Source organism: Polyodon spathula, chromosome 16 (assembly GCF_017654505.1).
Source record: "Polyodon spathula isolate WHYD16114869_AA chromosome 16, ASM1765450v1, whole genome shotgun sequence".
Classification (NCBI taxonomy): domain Eukaryota; kingdom Metazoa; phylum Chordata; class Actinopteri; order Acipenseriformes; family Polyodontidae; genus Polyodon; species Polyodon spathula.
Window position 1 is genome coordinate 13,607,293 of NC_054549.1, and position 20,479 is coordinate 13,627,771.

The 20,479-nt window shown below is 38.4% G+C and overlaps 1 protein-coding gene across 2 annotated transcripts; it reads left to right on the forward strand.

Moving 5' to 3' along the window:
• The first annotated feature begins 525 nt into the window (after positions 1-525).
• On the forward strand, positions 526-11,603 carry LOC121328854 (alpha-enolase). 2 transcript variants are annotated; one of them, XM_041273978.1, is made up of 12 exons: positions 526-676; positions 2,598-2,692; positions 5,255-5,350; positions 6,111-6,169; positions 6,674-6,743; positions 6,866-6,999; positions 7,221-7,443; positions 9,304-9,501; positions 10,071-10,272; positions 10,567-10,675; positions 10,770-10,828; positions 11,151-11,603. In XM_041273978.1, exons 2-12 carry the CDS (start codon positions 2,608-2,610, stop codon positions 11,218-11,220), a joined length of 1,305 nt encoding a protein of 434 aa, XP_041129912.1. In that variant the 5' UTR covers positions 526-676; positions 2,598-2,607; the 3' UTR covers positions 11,221-11,603. The 2 variants fall into 2 exon arrangements, with proteins under 2 accessions (XP_041129912.1, XP_041129910.1); XM_041273976.1 differs by lacking the exon at positions 6,111-6,169 and adding an exon at positions 6,442-6,500 and having other exon boundaries at positions 528-676.
• Positions 11,604-20,479: the final 8,876 nt, after the last annotated feature.

Here is a 20,479-nt window from a genome sequence, read left to right on the forward strand (position 1 = left end):
TGGTGACAAGCGAACAAACTAAATGTGTGCCACAAGTGTGTTTTAAATGACAATGTTTGACGTTTTCTAACACTGGTGATGCAGGTTATACAGTGGTTTGATGTAGGATAAGCATCCACAGGAATGCATGCTGCAGTGAAGCTAAGGTCAAAACATCATGGCTCTAAATTGAGATTTCCGAGAACAGCAGTTAAACGGATTTCATTGCCCCATTTAAACCGACAGTTAAGCTCCATTTCTGCAAATCAGAAAAAAAATAACAATAATTTAAAATCAGTTTGAAGTGGAAGTAACAATGTCATTGCCACTCAGACTGGGTTAACAATGTGCCACTGTTGAGCAGGGGCTGGGAAATTCTGAGCCACTAATGCAATTTAGAGATGAGAAATGAGTAAATCACAGCGGAAATCTCCACTCCCACCACACGACACAGCAGTCGGGCAAGCTGATTCCCCACACGTACTCCACACTGCGTCTCCTGCAGCCTTTCAGGTCTCTTCTGACGTGTCCCCTGAGTCCCGCCCCGACCAATCAGATTGCGGGGACGCGGTTGCCTGTCCCATTCTCATATGTCCTCGTTGGAGCCGCACTCTGTCCGCTTTGAGACAGCAGAGATAGGAGCTGCCCTTCCTCTAACCTTCACCGGCTACCGCACCTGCACACCGCCGCAATAAAGGTAAGAAGAAATGAAATACCGCTGTTTTTTGTTTTTTTTATTATTGTATATACTATACTCGTTTCTTGCAATATCTCTTTGTCATGACATGACATTGCTTTAATTTTAGGAGTCCACGCTATTTAGGTGCTTTTAAAACTAGAATCTTTTTTTTTTTTTTTATTCTTCCAGTTTGAATATCTTAAATGTCTTGCATAGTGTCGTGAGTGAGCCACCCAGCTTGTCATTGCATTTGACTAGAAGATGAAATCTTGTAGTCGACTAGTTTGAGTGTCACGTTACCCTGCCGCAGTGAGCAAGCAACCGTACTGTACAATAAATTGAACTATTACAATACGATAATAATATAAAAAAAAACAGCACAAACTATACAGTATATTGATGTTGAAAATTGCCGTGTCCATATAGCTAACTAAATGTACCCAACTCTACCACATTGGAGCCACTGTGTAAAATGTCCGCAGAAGGAATATTATTATCAGGTTCAAGTTCAGCTAGACTGATATTAAATTGTAGCTCCTGTCGGTGCGTGCGGGTACTTTTAAAGGGCTTCTCCCTTACATAGATATGATAGGATTTATGATTTTTTTAAAAAATACCTATTTAGCTAAAGAGTATACATATATTCTGACACCACAGTCAGGTTTTTAGGAAACGTACGCAGTTACATGATCAAGTGAGCATGTCCGTATTTGTTTTTCCGAATTGTCGTCCATGTTGGTTTCTACTGAAATCCGGTGCGATTAAAATGGATTTTCCTGTTTGTAAGCATTATTTGACTATAAATTAAATAACCTGCAGTCGTGTCTTTTTTTTTTTTTTTTTTTTTTTTTTTTTAAAAACGTTTTCCAGTCTAGCTTTTGAGTTCGTGATATTACAAACCACCTCTGCAGTGCGAAGGCCCAGTGTGATGTGGTAATGAAATACTTATCTGAATAAGGACATAATGGTGGTACGCCCACTGGATGTTGCAAGGCGGTAGAAGATGTTTGGGTTACACAAAATAGACTAGACATACTGCTGTAACATTTATTTCTATTATAATGTTTTATATATTGACCTAATAAAGTGATGCTATTTGTCAAAACCTGCTGGGTGAACCCATTCTTAGGTTCAGAGCTTACATACATAAGCTTTTAAAGTTTCAGTGTATGTATGTAATAAGGTATAATGTGAACTGCAGGCAGCTGTCAATTTCCTGACTGATCTTTAGGTAACAGTTCTTTCATGTCTTGTGTTTTTCTGTCCTTACACTAAATCTGTAATAAAATAAAAAAAAAAAATTAGCAGATGTAGCTCTTCTACCCCTTGTCTGGCTTCAAAGCAAATCTGCATCATTCATGAATCATGCAATGCGCTGCACTATGGGTATATTCTTAGTCATGCTGTATAATATAACCTATGCATCAAACAATGTATCTTTAAATTCCTTTAGATTGTATTAAATTCATTAATGATAGAACTAGAACGAAAAATCCAGTATTAATGTGGAAGTCCGTGAAAGCCCTGACTAGAATGAAATGGGTGACGTGAATGGAAGCCATGTCAAGCCTGTTGGGCTGTCTGTGATTTATGATCTCATGATGTGTTAGTTTGGAGGGGATTCGGTGGTAAAGCAGATTAAAGCTTTCAGAAGGTGAGTTTATTGTGCTGCTTCTATTCCAAGTAATAAATTAAACTGAAAAATAGCAATACCAGTACTCAAGCTGTGATGATGTTTTTGGCGAGCCAGATTGGTTGTGAAATTGTGAGCATGTTTGAATCCTTGCGGTTCACCTGAACGAACTCATCGAGTGTTCCTCCTGCACATGCATTGATTTACACGTCTCTGGCTTTGTTTTCAAACTCTACAGTAATGAACACACAGTATACTGTGTAATGGCTAACACACACATTTCTGATATGCTATTGTATTTAACAGAACCATCAACATGTCCATCCTGAAGATCCATGCTCGTGAGATTTTTGACTCCCGTGGGAACCCCACTGTGGAAGTAGATTTATACACTAAGAAAGGTAAGTTCATTTTTCACATGTAGTCTCTTTGTGGCGTAGATGTGGGATTGTTGAATCACCATCAATGGTCCATCATCTGTCCACTGCATCTTTTAGACTTCCTTTTAATATAATGCATTTTGCCATCATCAGTGTAATAGTCTTAAGTCACTTGGTATTTTGTAGTGTAATCCACATTTTTTAAAATGTATTCTAGCACTGTTTTTGTGACCTTTTAGGGCATTGTCTGATTCGGGCAATGATACATACCAGATTGAATCCCATCGATCAGTCAGACAATACATGGCATTGGTAGGTAATTGCACTGGCACCTTGCCCATTGGTACCTTTGCCAGGCTTCAGTACATACCAATAGGCATTTAGTTACATACAAAAGAAAATGTTTTGCTGGAGGCTGACACTAGTCTAATTTTTAATTTATAAACCACAAATGGCAGGACAAAGCTGTGCTCGTGCCTCAGTGGTTTAGATTGCATTATGCAAGACCGTTAGAACAGAATTTATAATCACTTTTGTCTGGTCTGAAACTGACCTGGCAAAATGCAAAGCTTCAGAACAATTGAGGTGAAGTAATCCAAGATAGTGCCCAGCCACCAAAAGGTTAAGTGTTTCTCCTCTTCCCATTTAGACTGAGATGAAGGGGGATCAAGTTAAAGAAGAATAAAATGATTGTTTGTAATGTTACACAAGTTGCTTTGGAACAGGATGCTATTAAAGTCTAATCATTCTGTGGGGCTGGCTATTAGCTGGTTATACCCTGTGTGTCCAATAAATGAGTTGAGTGTTAATAAGTCTGAAGTACTACAATAGTGAACAGTAATAACATAACATACAGCTGTCACAGTTTGAAAGACACCCAATATCATAATTACTATAGTAGCATAATGAAATTATTGTATTGCTAACTTCTGATGGTTCTCTACATACCTAATTTTGGGAACTTTCATTTTGGTCAGTAAAGACCCTGAGTTAGTGGCCCTTTTTTTGCAAAGCATGATTTATTGATTTTCTTTAACCCAATATTAAACTCCCGTGCATATTAATATGTTTGTATTATTAAAGTATTCTGAAATGTCACAAGCCCCTGAAAATCTGCCCCCTTGTGTGAGACCCCAAAAGAGCTTGGTTTATGAAATCTTTCGTGCAAGCCAATATAGTACAGCCCAGCCAGTATTATAGACTGGTACTAAACGGTCGACTCAAAGCACAGTGAAATGCGTCTGCTGATCTGGTTTACCTGCAGGAAAACTCTCCTTTACTCTGAGTTGCCAGGCACAGGAAGTCACGTGTGCCAAGCACACGGTTCATTTCTTACTCTGCTTTGTGTGCACGTGGATTCCCCTGTTGTTCCTGGCAGGCTTGTTTTGGCAGCATTTTACAGAGTTTGGAATAGGGCGTTATTAGGATAGAAAAAGCATTAACAAGCAAGTGAGCCTGATCTAATAGGTTTTAACAGATATTGCACGAGCTCTGCCGCATTTCATCATGCATTTGGACTTTTTTAATGCGGCATTTCTGCTCATCAGCTTCTGTTAGCACAGAAATTAATTATACACAAGCACCCTCGGCCGAGACAGTGCAATACAATGAGACTGCCAGCCATGCCAGCCATTGTATCGTAGTAACAAGTGATATTCTAATAGTTTGAACTGGTCTCTTTTTCTCAAGACCAGTTCCTTTCTGTTCCTGGCTAGTGAACTGTATCATTACCAGTTTGTTTTTCCTTTTAGAGAATTTGGCCTCCATTTGGCTTTACTGTAAGTTTATTGTTAGGAGGCAGTGTGGTCCAGTGGTTAAAGTCCAGGGCTTGTAAGTAGAACGTCGCTGGTTCAAATCCCACCTGTGCCACTGTGTGACCCTTCACAAGTCACTTAACCTGCTTGAGTTAAATCAATGTCCAATTGTAAGTGACTCTGCATATAATGCACAGTTCACAGCTGTAAAGTGCTTTGTAATGGTGGTCTACTAGGAAAGGTGCTATATAAAAAATCGATGTATTATATATAGATATGTTATACTCGTAATATGGTACTGCCTCAAACTACACCAGAAATTGTTGGCAACTTTACCCCACGATCCAAATTCCTACTGTGAAAGATCATGTTCATTTCAGTGACTTCATACAATGTTGAAAGATTCTGGCTTCTGTAGGATCATAGGATAAAGGTTTTAAAGCTGCTGACACAGCTGCTGGCTGACCTGTTGCAGTCAACTTCACTTATTAAATGAAAATTAGAAGGGGGAGTTTTAACACTTGGTTAAACTGAAATAGGTTGATTCGTGCGTGTATTCTGGGCACAGATTTTGGCCGAATTTATTTTCATAACGATCACGGTAAGCAGGCTTACAGTATTCTTTTTAACCCTTGTAGGTTGGTCTGGATTCACCCGTGATTACATAAATAAGTCTTTTGAAGTTCCCCTCTTGCAAATTGGAATACTCAATACCTAAAGCTGACTTCATCGAGTTAGCGTTTCATCCTTTGCTGAGTCACCATTATCGCTCCGGTCTGTTCCACATGTCGTGCTCCCTGCCTTGCATTCTGTCGTTTCTGTGTTTCAGGTCTTTTCAGAGCTGCCGTCCCTAGTGGGGCCTCCACAGGAATCTATGAAGCTTTGGAACTCCGTGACAACGACAAAACTCGCTACCTTGGAAAAGGTGTGTATGGTGTCTGCAAAACCATGTTTACCTGCTTCCAAACAAAGCAGTTGCCAAGGACACAGCAAACGCTGCATTACAAGGCTGTTAGTGTTTAATAAGTGATGCACTTTGTGTAGCTAGCACTTTGGTCTTTACCCAATAAATATCAGTTGACATTTTCTATTCTACCCACGTTAAACATAGAACAATCAGGCTTTTATTATTGATAAATATTACATAGGCCCCAAAAACACAAGCTTCTTTTGAACATTTGAAGGGTGTTTTTGTTTTATTTGGTCTGCCAAGCTTAACCAAAGCAAGAAGAAACAATTTGATGTTCAATTAATTCTGTAAAATCGTACAGTATCGTACCCTTCTCAAAGGTGGCATGCAGTAATGAGATCATAATACAATCAGAATATTTAACTCTTTACAAAGTGTATAATGTGCCTTTCAGCTTAGGCTTGATTTCCAACCAAATGTTTCAAAAACAAATCCATGAGCTATCTGTGTGCTTCCATGCAATTTGAAAGTCAAGCCTACTATGTGATGTAACTTAGCAATAAATACCTTGATTTAATAAGTGGTAATTCTGAAAAGGAGAATTTCTCAGATACTGTAAGTGTTTGGTGATGTAAGAGAAGGGGTTCTTGTTGTATAAAGTAAACGTGACTATTTATTTTCATATTTTTCCTTTCTTTCCATGTTCGGACTCATCTTACGATCTTTGTTCTGTACAAACATCTTTCCGTCTCTTCTTCTGTTACACTTCTGTCAGGGGTGTCCAGAGCTGTAAAATATGTTAATGAGTTCTTGGGACCAGCTCTGTGTAATCAGGTAATCCATAAACGCGTGGGAAACATAATAATACGATTGCATCTCACAAAAGCATGCGTTTGACAACTAACTTCGGAGCAGGCATTTGTAGACGATTACCATCTTCATTCAATAAAAATTAAACAAAACTCAACTCTTGTCTCATGCATTGCCGTCCTTTTGTTTTTTGGAGGATAGGAATAGAGGTGTTGCGAGTGCCGTGATCGTCTAGTTTTGCCTGCTGAGCATGAGTGTGTTACTTGATCAGTGATGCATTTGCTTGTTCCTTCCAGGTGTCTCTAAAGCTGTTGAGCATATCAATAAAACAATTGCACCTGCACTTGTTAGCCAGGTAGGAACATTTATTGTTTGACTAACCGTTTGACATGTGTAGTGTGGTGTATGCATAATGGCAATTTACTTGTAAGGTACAGTGGCATTTTTAATTGAATTGTCTCATTGACTTTTCTTCAGCATGCAATTGCATTGCTGTATGTAATTAGTATTTACTTTTTACCCTTTTAGAATGTGTCTGTTATTGAGCAAGAGAAGATTGACAAGCTGATGTTGGCTATGGATGGCACTGAAAACAAATGTAAGTAAAAAATAAATTGGCATGGCAACATTAATTAAATATGCAGACAATTCATTTTTAACTTGCTGTCGTTTTTGCACTGATTTGCCAACTGTATGGTCTTGCTTGTTTTTCCCTTTTAGCCAAGTTTGGTGCCAATGCCATCCTGGGTGTTTCTCTGGCTGTGTGCAAGGCTGGTGCAGCAGAGAAGGGGGTCCCTCTGTTCCGCCACATAGCTGATCTCGCTGGAAACGCAGAAGTCATCCTTCCAGTTCCTGTGAGTTTCAGTTAATCTAACTGGGCATTTTTAAAAAAAACACTGGAAAAATAATTTTTAGTTATCCTTGATTTTGTGTTAGAAATGTTTACATGTATTGCATTGGTTTGCTTGTTATACATTCTGTAGGTTTTTGGGTTTTTTTTATATTTGGCTATTGTGGCTACCAGTGACACCCCTTCTTTTTAGATATTAAGGTATGCTTTTGTTTTGCTTTTCAGGCTTTCAATGTAATCAATGGAGGTTCCCATGCTGGCAATAAGCTGGCCATGCAGGAGTTCATGATCCTGCCCGTCGGAGCGAGCAGCTTCAAGGATGCCATGCGCATTGGTGCTGAGGTCTACCACAACCTGAAGAATGTCATCAAGCAGAAGTATGGCCAGGATGCTACCAACGTGGGAGATGAAGGAGGCTTTGCCCCCAACATCCTGGAGAACAAGGAAGGTGGGCAACGTACTAGCTTTCACACAAGCCTTGCATGCTGCTGCTTTCTAAAATTAGTGCGGATAGGATTTCGCAGGAATCAGCGTGACTCCATCAGTGGGGCATCTTAACTATGTGCAGAAGTGTGCATGGCTATGGCCAAAGGTTTTGCATCGCCTAGAATTTTAGGATTGAAACGACATTTAAAAAAACCAAATTAATAAAATAAAAAAACGAAATAAACGTTAATTAGCTATTTTATTTAACATCATGCAATCAAAGAAACAACCAGTTTGTATTGCAAAAGTCTGCCAGAAGCAATAACAATAGTACAGTATTTTATGTTAGATTTTGAAATAGTTCTGGAAAGTAAACTAAACAAGCTGGTAGCTACAGTGCTGTACACATTTAATGGATTCAGTTGTAGTAGGCTTCACACAGTTACCAGCGTTAAGCACATGCGTTGCAGGCCCCAATGCTGTACAGCATTCTGGTACTCTAAAAGGGAGTGTTAAGTTTGATTTATTACTTGGTGGTTAAATTACTGTTGTGCCATCAAGCACTTTGCAATGGGAGCCCTGAGGATTTTATTCCAAGGAAGCAGATGGTTTCCAGATTAAGCTCTTCAACTTGATACAGTAAACTGAATTGACTTGTGGCCTCGGAATCAGCCAAACTCTGACCCAGCTGCTAAGAGGTGCTGAAACAGCCAGATACTGCAGGCTGAGCCACTGCAAGAAAAACGTTTAACAACTGCTGCTGCAGAATGGCACATGGAGCCATGAATGAGACATTTTATTATCTGACCATTCCCATTGTGCACAGTAGATACATGTGCACAGCCTTGCCGTATTCATGCCTGGAGAATTTGTTCTGGATTTTAATAACTTAGAATAAAAAATCAAAGTAAGCTGAGCCAAGAGAATATTTAAAGAGGTGTTTTGGTTAAGAGTAGCACTTTTTAAAAATTGCTTTCAATGCAGCCTTCCTTTTTCAGTCAATCAATCGATCTATTTTATATAGCGCCTTTCATAGTGGACCACCATCACAAAGTGCTTTACAAGATGCAGTAACAACAAGAAAATCCATAATACTTTAAATACAGAGAAATGCATAATACAGTAAAAAAAAAAAAATTGTATTCTTCTTAGTGCCATCTCCCAAGTACCAAATGTAAAGCTCATTCTTTCAGTGGGGTTCAGTGTCTTTGTGACTTCATGACAATGTAAAACAGCATTCAACCCTGTGATTTGTTGAGGAGACTGGACTTCAGGGCAACTTCAGTGACAGAAACAGCTGTAGTGTGAATATAAAACATGTATGCTGAAGATTCTGTTTAACAACAAGACTAACAGATGAACAGTTTTGTTATATTGCAAAAGGAGACCAGATTTTATTGTGCTGCCACAGTTATACTTCATAATTGGCATGGCGTTGCTATCAATTTGAATGAATACAACCCGCCACCTGTCACTAGATTATTTCGGACAGCTGCTGGCTGTGAGGAAAGCTTGTAGCTGTTTTCATTGGGTTTCCTGCACACATTGCAAGATTGTTTTGGGATTCCAGTAGTTTAAAAGATTTTAATCCTGAAAAACTTTTTTTTAGTGCTGATCGGAAATTACTAAAATATTTCAAAAAATGAGAGAATAATTAACATTATCAAGTTCCAACATCAAGCTGTTCCTGAAGTCTATTTTAAATCCACAAAGCTTTATATATATTTTTCCCCAGTATACTTTTCTACTGATTTTCTAGTATCACTACTAAAATGATTTGTTGAAACAGGAGGAGTAAACTTTTCTATTGCAAATGCACATTTTTCTTTTTTTTTTTTTGTTTTGCTGTAACAATGCTAAATCTATGTCATTGTTTCCTCAGCCCTGGAGCTTCTGAAGAATGCTATCGGCAAGGCTGGGTACACTGACCAAATCGTGATCGGAATGGACGTTGCTGCCTCTGAATTCTACAAAGATGGCAAATACGACTTGGATTTCAAATCCCCCGACGATCCCAGCAGATACATCACTCCTGACCAGCTGGCTGACCTGTACAGGGGATTCGTCAAGGATTATCCAGGTAGGGTTTTAATCTTTGTGATGTGCTTAGTGCTTCTCAAACAAGGCTCAGTAATCCCTCCCAACTGGTTATGATTAACGATTTCAGCTTAAGTTTCCAGTGATAGTCGGCTTGCCTGTTGATAAAAGGTGAGCTTAACCTGGCAGGATTTCAGTGCATGTTATCCTGGAGAACAGTAGTGTTGAGATGTTTCATCGCTTTACCTAGAGTACATGGGTGTATAGAAAGGGGTTTAATCAAATGTGTTGTGTATTTCTAGTAACTCCACTGAAGGAAATACAAATATTTACCTATCATTTGTTTTGATCACAAAATATGTGGGGATAAAAAAACATGCACTTGCCCAAGCATATTATGGCATTATTAATATTTTGTAGAAGTTTACAATAAGCACAACTGTATTGAGCTCCAATGGGAGCAGCTGGAGTGACACTGAGTGACAGAGCAGTGGTTTGTTCATACATGTTCGAAACCTAAATGTGGCTGTATCTGTTGGATTTGTGGCAACTGCTTTTAGTTCAAGCTCATAAAAGAAGCTCTTGTGATTTTTGTTTTGTTTTGTTTTCCAGTTGTTTCCATTGAGGATCCCTTTGACCAGGATGACTGGGAAGCTTGGTCCAAATTCACCGCCAGCACTGGAATCCAGGTGGTTGGTGACGATCTGACTGTGACAAACCCCAAGCGCATTGCTAAAGCAGTGTCCGACAAAGCCTGCAACTGCTTGCTTCTGAAAGTCAACCAGATCGGCTCTGTCACCGAATCACTCCAGGCGTAAGTCATTAAGGAGTTTTATTCAATGGCTACAGTATGCTGAAAGATTCAGTGTTTTCTTTGTTAAAGAGACATGTGCACATTAAGTTGGGCACAGCACTAATTTTATAGCCCAAAACTGTATCCTGCTTTGCTTTTGCAGTAATGCATGTGGCTGGTCTAATTGTATGTTCATAGTGTTTCTAGTAAACCTTTATAGCAATTTTTTTAAGGAACTGTAAAATAACAGTTTGTATCTGGGGTGGGGGTATAGGGTTTGAAAATAAATGGCATGTGTTCCTCCTTCCTCTCTAGTTGTAAGATGGCCCAGTCCAGTGGCTGGGGGGTGATGGTCAGCCACCGCTCTGGAGAGACAGAGGATACTTTTATTGCAGATCTGGTTGTTGGTCTCTGCACTGGCCAGGTCAGTATAAGAACAAGAGTCTGATCTTTGCAAAGTACTATAAAGTGAGTTGACTCGGGGTGATTCTTTTAACACGTTTTCTAATTTCCATCAGATTAAGACCGGAGCCCCGTGCCGATCTGAGCGTCTGGCCAAGTATAACCAACTGCTGAGGTGAGTCCTTGTAATGTATTAGGTTCTGAAATACTGGAGTTCGGTTTACAATTTTTAATAGAATAAATAAATAAAAAAAACTGCATGCAATTTGGATATAAATGAGTGCGGTTTAGTTTTAAAGGAACTGCATATTGCAACAAAACACAACTGTTGTATTAGATATGATACCAGGCTAGTACATCAGTGCTTCTTTGAGAACACCATTGCTGAAAACAAGATGGTGCATCTCAAGGAGTTTATCCTGGAAAGGGGGGAGGGGGGACGACGACACTGCAGTCACGTCATTAACAAAATTATATATCTTTAACACCCCCAATAGGATTGAAGAGGAGCTGGGAGACAAGGCTCGCTTTGCCGGCAGAAACTTCCGAAACCCTCTCATTAACTAAACCATGTGCTTCCTGGGCTCTGCTTTCAGAATTTCATAATTTACAAAACCCAGATTAGCTCACCTGTAACAGAGAAGGGCAGCTGAAAAGGGACGGCTCTAACGGTTGAAGGTCCAAGTCCTTACTAAGCCATCGCAAGGAATTTCCCTTGTGCACTGTACTGCTCCCAAGGCTAAACACAGCTTCATAGTACCATCGCTAATGTGCGTTTCTTTTTTTTTTGTCTTGTGTGAGAGACCCTGTCGTGAGTTATTGTGATTTTCTGTATCTTAACATAGTATATTTTAGTAAAGAGCAAAGTCTATATGTGCAACAAGTCTTGTACCTGAGAAATTGTGTTGTTGCTGTCTGTGTGGCGAATAAAAACAATCCTGAACCATCAACCTCAAAAAAGTGGTTTGATTTTTTTTTTTTTTTTTTTACTATTTCTCTGTTTAAGTGTTGCGTTTTTACTAATATTTCCGGAAGTAGCTTTGGCAGACAAAAAGTCTTTCTTTATCCTTCCCGGGTTATGACATTTTAACTGTAGTTATCTATATTGCCACCACTTCCTTCACATGCTGACACAGCAGGCTTCTTTTATGGTATTACAAAAGTAATGTCTGTTATAAGTGGTATGGTATTACAAAGTAATGTCTATTATAAGTGGTTTCTATATATATATATATATATATATATATATATATATATATATATATATATATATATATATATATATATATATATATATATAAATGTTTATAACCACATATAATGGATATTTGGACCCTTTATTAGTAATTGCTGACTATATAGCTGCTTTCTACTTGCCTGAAAATAAACACACTAGGAAAGACCTATTTATAGATTCTAGTAGACAAAATGGAGCCGCGTGGATACATTAGCATGTGTGTGCAAATCGTTAAGTATGCCATTGCTAAAATATCAAATGCACTGGCCTCCAATGTTTTGTTTGTTTGTTTTTTTGAATAAGCACTTCTAAACATTACATTTGTACAGCCTGGTTTAGGAATCAATAGTAGTGGTATATAGATGTGGTGCAGTTGAACTTTCATTTCAAATATATTTTCTTCACTTTCCCACAGAGTACAAAATTGCACTAAGGGTTTATTGAGAATAAAACGTGTTTTGTGTTTTTAAACTGGCACCCATGAGAGATTCTGTTGTGCCGCACTTGGGTAAATGACAGTCCTTATTTTGTCTCTGTTCTGGTCAATTAAAAAGAACAGCTTACAGTCTCTATTTAACCAAGCCGAGTCCCTATTGTGTGCAAAAGTGCTGTTTTTGTGTAAGGAAAATAAAACTGACAATAATAATATAAAAGCAAGGGGAAAACGCTTTGAGTTTTTAGCTCTGTTAATTTTTTTTTTTTTTTAATTACTGGACAAACGGGCCTGCTGACATTCTGCAATTATTGCAATTGCTTTCCCATCTTCAGAGCTCAGCTGTGAGGAGACTCCGGCTGTGCGTGTCTGGGTAGCGCAGGCTGGATAGAGGTGGTGCAGGTTTTGCTAAGCGCATGAGATATACTTAATATTTTACGCAAGATTAACTCTGCAACTGAGCAACTCTGCTGAACAGAAAACTGCTGCTGACATTAGTGAAGGAAAGCATGCATGTCTTTATACTGTTCATGCATTACATGTAAGTTACTTTACACATGGTGGTATTAGATTGTTATTTTCATAGTACATAGTATATCCCACCTTAAATGCAGTGGTGTTAGTTGTGATTGGTTATGAAAGAGCCACATATGGAAAGGATCTACTCCACCAGGAGCCCTTTTGAACTCAGAGAAAATGATTAACAAATCACTTGTTGTTTCACTGAATCAGCTCTTGTTAATGTCCCTGGGGCCAGAACTAGCTTTTGATCAGAATTAGGCACTAGTTTAAGGAGTGATAGATTGTAATACATAAATGACTTTGTCTATAATAAGAATGGGAGCGTTTGCAAGTGAGGATCCAGTATATAATTCAGGCCCATTGTGTTCATCACTCACTCCATGACCTATATGCAGGAAAATGAATTCCTGTTTGAAACACAGCAGACTGGCTGCCAGCACCATCGATGGGGAAGGAATTGTCCATAACAGAACTGGGCCAGGGAGCTCAATTAGTTTGAATGGAGAAAGTAGGGATCTGGAACTATCTTGAACTGAATCTGCCCAAGCAGAAACAAAGCACCCAGAGCAAGGCTGACGGGCAGTACAGCGTATCAATAAGTATTAATAATAACAACACTAAACCTAACGGGTCTCTGTTGAGTTGTGGGTTTGAGTATGGCCACGGATTATTTCAATTTCAGTTTCAGTACTTTGTAATAATAATATTTGGCAGTGTTGCAGTCTCTGGGAGGTAACGTTTCCAGCTATTGATTAAAAACGTTGTATTCATTGAACCCTATCATATAACACCATTAATACCTCTTGTGCACAAAGTTGCAGCGGGTACGTCCCTATCTCAGCTCCTCCACATGTCCACAGCAAAGATATTTCCAAGCACAGGGCTAGAAATAAGACTGCCGTTGCATATCTGTTTGAGCCACTCCTGGCTTCACTATGAGTTTAATAAGACACACCTGAGCTTGTTACCTGTACACTGTGACCGTGGCTAATCAAGCTCGTAGTAAAACCTGCAATAGATAAAACTGCTGTGTAATAGGAGACTTATTTCTATCCCTGGAGCACCTCAAACAAATTTAGCGCCACACTCAGTTTTAGGGAAATTATCGATATAATCGGAAATGTGCAAACACTTTCATGCGCTACAATGTTTAATATTAGTTGGCTCAAAATAAAATAAAGTGCGCCACCTTGTGGCAGTTCAGGCCCATTGAATATATATCTATCTATATATATATATATATATATATATATATATATATATATATATATATATATATATATATACACACACACACACACACACACACACACACACACACACACACACACACACACACACACACATATATATATATAAAATCGTCTGTTAAATAATTATATATACAGGATAGGCTCACACGGAAATTCGTGTTCAGAAAAACATTTAACTGCTTCTCTTAAGTTAAACTGTAGCAAAATTGCAGGAAATAATTGGTTTACTGGAGTCCAGTCAGTCCAGAAGCAGGAAGTAAACACTGAACCACGTTTTTAATGAAGGGGCTGACGACAACCACACGGATAAAACAGTGCTTGCATCTTGGAAGACGCAGTGCACCAGATTGTTGGAAGGATGTATTCTTGCTAAAAGTCTTTCAGCTGAGTTGTACAATTGCGACGCCGAATACAAGTGAGATTTCAGTGTGATACACGTGCAAGACTTCTGTGTGATTCTCTTTGTAGCCTACGTGCCCAGTTCATCACTGAAATACACATTAAAACAAAAGTGCAGCAAGCATCCCATATAGGAAGATGAGCAATGCCGCCACCAAGCTGTCCTGCAAATAAGCCTCGAATTAGAAGACACGCTTACTTCATTCATTAATTTATAAACGTTATTTTTTATTTGCATGTTTATGTTTTTATTAACAGAGCTGTGCCTGTTAATTCATTTCAGATGATCCGCTGTACTGATTTAAATATGAGATTTCACAATGTCTACTGCCCTCTACTGTTCATTCCCTGGTAATACATTACAGTGTCTGCCTTCATTCTGTTCCAGTCACTAATGTGCAACACGCGGGCTGCATTTAAATCTGTACGAAAGTCATTTAGTTTAATGCAGCAATGCGCTTTTAAAATACTGCTCTCGTAGATGTGGCATTTTTAAGAACTGCCTTCCAATCCTTTTGTTATAGAAATCTAATCAAATATAATGTATATCATATAATGTTATACATGCATGCACGTTTTTAATGCTCTCGGTTACACTCTGCTGCCACTGCAAATTGTCAAAAGGGCTCCCTGAATGCAATAACCGGTCCTAAATGAAAACTGTTTTTTTATTTCTTGGAAGAATAACCACACGCAGTAACCTCATTTCAGCTGCGACGTCGCGGGGATGCAGACGGCAGCAGATTATTGCAAGGCTCAGGCGGCTATTTACAGAAGCGCTCACAAAACACCACGTGACAGAGCAGACGTGTAACGACTACGGGCCTCGAGTCACATTACCATGGCATCAAAAGCCTAAAAGTGTCTGCACTGTTTTCAAACACAATTTCCTTTAACAGAAAAGTATGTTGAACGCACCGAAACGTTTTTGAAGTTGTCTCTTTTGAGCAAAACGTTTTTTAATATATTTAAGATTTTTTGTAGGCCAGATATTTATGAAATATATGTTTTTGGATGAAAAAAAAAACCCGTTCTGAGATTGACAGTACAGCTCTCCTACAGAGGGTTCTTAATTTAAAATACTGTGTTTAATGAAGAAAACAAAGTATATTGCTCATGTAGTCGTGTCACCCTTCGAGTACATATTGAAATCCTGTGCTTAAAGAAAAAACGTACAAAAGAGATCAATTGTACATCATTTATAAAATTTGAATAATACATTTTTCCTTCTTGACTCCCGTTCTGTACACTTCATTGACAATCTGTTTCTATTATGAGTAAAAAGTGCCAGTATGTGTTTTGGTTTTCTATTGATTTTGGGTTTACAGGTTATAACCTCAGGGAAAATTAGCCATTCTAATTTAAAGCATATACTACCACTACTCCTATATATACTTAATTAGTACCTAATGGCTTCCTGCATGCAGTACCGTACAGGATGACTAATATGTTGTGGTTTTTGGAATGGCCGCTAGGGCTGGTAACTTAGCAATTGAAATGAGAAGCAGGCCATCTGTTTAGTGTTGGCAGAAGTGATAGGGGGTATTATTGTATTTGGGACTATCAATTAAACACATAGATTCACATTCTGCTTTCTATGCTGGAGCAGGGCCGGTGCTTTGAATGTACCCCCTTGTTCTGTCTTTGGTCGTGCGCTGTTGTCTGCCTTTAGTGTTATCCTTTGTTGCTTTGCACATAAATGCGTACAATCTGCCTGATTGGCTGTTGATTTTCGCTTTTTTTATTTCTCTCTTTGGCAAGGACTCACGTCAGGACAGTTGGCTCCGGTATCTTTTTATTTTAGTGGCTCATTCAGCCTGTCATGTTGCAATAAACTAACAAGCCAACCATTCCAACACAATCTCTTATATCAGGCCTCCTGATACCTTTATTGTAATGAGAAGAGAAAACAGCCAGCTGTGATCACACCACCCTACCTCAATCCCATTTCAACACATCTTTACTTCTTTCTCTTTTATAAGCAATCTGGGGAAAAGGATATATCAAGCTCTGCAGTTCCTTTCATTTTTATAATAATAAGCTGCAACTGCATTACTGCTGTTACTAATAATATCCCTTAAACACCCATTGTATATTCAAATGGATATAAAATTCAAGTGCAGTGAACAGACAGTGACCCGACATGCCTTACTGGACGTCTTCAGACAAACACATGTTCAGTCTGTGTTGACTTACTATGAACACACGATAGAGGAGATCATTTGCACCTTCCAATCACAGGGTTGTTTGCTTCATTAGGGGCTTTAAGGATGAAGCAGCTTTCTAAAGATGTGAAGTTGGTATGGCATTTGTTTTGATGCTACTATCAGTTAGAATTTGCTACAAATTAGTAACGTCTCAGAACCGGACTCCATGCTGCTGGATCAAACTGGCTTTGACTGTGGTTCTTCCTAATCTATCTGGATTTCAAAGAAGACTGTTCCTGATTGGAGGAGACCCTTTGCAGCTCACAGTGGTGCAGCCTATTTTTGTTAGAATAACTGACACTTGCATAAATTGAATGGTAATGATTATCTCCACAGGGATGACATGCACAACTCCTATAAAAATACCTGAATGTCAAGGGAGATGCAATCATTTCTTTGAGGAAAGAAATAGGCTTATGCGCATATGTTGTACTGGTTGAATGCCCATCTGCTTTAAGCCCCACTGCTTTTTATTCTGGAGTTAGAGTGCTGGTTAATGATTCTAAAGCAAAAGCTTTTAATGTATAGGATATTGATAATCACAAATGCTCATTTGTCTTATAGAAAAGAAGCATGTTATTTAATTAGGTGTACAGTTATGTCGAGTCGGATTGAGGTGTATAGTTTTATTTGTTTAACAATGAATACTGCACACGGAGGCTGTGGTTAACAAAAAAAATAATGTCATATTGATTGACATTATTTAGCAATGATCACCAAAACAATTAGCCAGTTACCAATTAGCCACACAAACTGTACATAATCTATTTAGTAGATACATTGCACCTACCAACCACAGATAAGAAACAACTACACAGGTGTTTTAATGTCACTTTCTTTACAGCCTCATGGGAGGACATGTGCATGAAAGGGTAAATGGAAAGTAGCCAGCACAAACGAACTACTTCTAAATTAGGAATAAAAAGCTTGCAGATTTATAATGGTACTGTTTTTCAGCTTGCCCCAGCCTTTGCACTCATGATTTCCTAGGTAGCCGAGATCATGACAGTCATGCAATCATGTGACTCTTAGATGACAGTGATTGGCTAGCCACTCCTAAGCAGAGAGGCTCTAAAGCATGGGTTCTGTGTTAGAAGATTAGTTTGGAGTCTTAAAACCATCTACTAATTAATAGGAAGCCTCTTTGAGCAGTGAAAAACAGACGGGCAACACAACCCTGCAGAGCTGTAACATTGTTTGTGATCACTGTGATTTGTCTGTCATCGATTCGACCAGGTCTTCCTTGCAAAATAGGTTTTCAATGTAATTTCCTAGTTAAGTAAAGTTGAGATTGTATCACGATCATTAAATTACGTTAGGGGTAACCACTTTGATTAAACAGCAGTGGTCCAAATTAACAGTTTTGTAATTTGTATTTGTGTCTGTTAATGAATTACCCTTCACTTTTAATGCATCAGTGTTATTTTCGTATCTGTCTTTGCTACACAGTTTTCAAGCTGTGTACATAAACGGGTGAGACTGGTAATAAGCATGCTTACAGCTTGGGTTGAATACTAGGCGCAGCTGTACCTCGTGGGATTGAATTAAAATGCCTGGCAGATGAAACATTGGCTGTTGAAAAGGTCGCCACAAATGATCTGTGATCGTTGACAAGGCTAAATCACACTCACGGGCGTTTGTATTAAAATGGTAAAAATCTCTCGGAGGATACGCGAGCAAGGTCCACTTTACTCACACATCACTCACTCCCAAGGGTGGCCATTATTATAAGCTGGAGATGGTGACATAAATGAAGTCCTTTTACTAGGCTCTGGTTCCTTGGAGCCCGGAGTCCTGACAGTATCCCGCCTTGTCTAACTCGCATCACAAGCTAGTCAGCGTCGGGGATTATTAAATCACCCACGGTTTCTGTAACCACATCTTCTACAATATCCACTCAATACTATATTTTGTATTCCAGTTTATTTATTTTTTTCTCACGCACTCTCTTCTTTTAAATCACTACATGCCTGCCCCTAATTGGCTGTTATCGCAGCCAGACCACCCGAACGGCCAATCTGATGGCCCGATACTGGGAGGTGGGTTGTACCTCCTCTGATACACTGTTCCTTTGCAGGAAAAAAGGCAGCTTTCTCTTTGAACGGAAAATAAATAAATAAATAAATAAATAATAAAAAAGCCAGCACTGCTATTTACACACACTTCGTTTTGATTAACAAATAACACTTGTATGCCAAAAGCGTTAGCTTTAAATTCATACAAGCGCTGCACACTTCCCTGCTACTTGTCTTCCCGTTGCAGTCAGCTCTCAAACCAAAACACTGATGTTGTAGAACAAGAAAAAGAGGTAAGTGATTCAATTATCAACCTTTTCTTCTTGACAGTGTTTACGATATTTAAAAATAACGGCTCAATTAATTAAAAGCTGGTCGCCACGAGCGAAAGTCAAGGGATTTCAAATGAGTCGACTGCTGTAATTAATGGGTAATGCTGTTATTAAGATTGTTTCTGATGGTAAACTCTTTGTTGCAATTTGAAGAAATATTAATTCAAATTCTTAAAGAAAAGCAATCCTCAAATTGGACGTAACGGTTATGGAATCAATCCGGTAACGGACTGGAACTGTGGGATTGAAAAGAAAAAAAATAGAAAAAAGGTTATTTTTTTTTGGGGGGGGGGGGGGGGTTGTTTTTTTTTTTTGGTAACTACAACACTGGCAAGACGCAACATTATTTTAAAGAAGCCTTCATAAATTGATTATTTTCTGGTTGTGTCCTGATGCCAGCGTGATGTTAGGCATATTTACTGTTTTAGTTAACAATTTGTAAAGTCTCCAGTTATTCAGAAATATAAAAATGAACGTCCTACCTTTTTACTATAGCACATTGTCAGCCAGTCGGAAACAATAACAACAAAAAGTCTAGTGGACACTTGTTTTACTTTTCGTTGGTCTCCAATATAACAAAATATAAAATTAAGAGCTATCTATAAACTGACACTTTTAATCGGTGTGTCTTTGTAGAACCACCCTGATGAGGAATATACTATTAATGTGCTAATCACCATTGTTAGATTACGCAGAGATCAGTCGTTCATTGTTCTCCCACCGTAAACACATTGCTAAAACGTGAACAGATTTTCTTCAAATTGAAATATGAGAAAGATGTTGTGAATTGGAAAGGAGTGCCTTAAACACATCTCACGAGTCAAACAGTAAAATGTTTGTGCATTGTGTCTCGCTGTGTGAGTGGCTACTTGCACTATTTCACCCCACTCACATGCTTAATCGCGGTTGCCATTTGACATTGTGGTTGATATTTGCATAAAAGATTCTTAAAACGTGGTGTGTTGTTGAATGTCAGTCCTTGTAGTGGTTCGTGCATTGAGATATTTTCTTATTGATTTTTAGCATTGTATTTCATAAAAGAGCAAGATACGCTTTGTAGAAATACGTTAGGTTTTACTATAGATTTTGAGAATTTAAACAGATTTTTTTTTTTTGAAAACTGGTTTAATAAGCAGAATATGTAGGCCTACTTAAAGTTATTATTATTATTATTATTATTATTATTATTATTATTATTATTATCGTCTTGCTGGTAGCTTGTTAGAATTGTTACTTGGAAATTAACATAAAGTGCCAGGGTCTGATTGATTATTTTGTGTAATAATGCGTTTGGCTTCCCACATATTTATAACAGATGGAATTTGGCATCTACCTAGAATCGTTAAAATGGAAATCCACTCTGATTTTGTAACAGGTTTAAGCAGCTCTGATATTTGCTTGGACTGTTTATCAAGTTAAAGTACTACA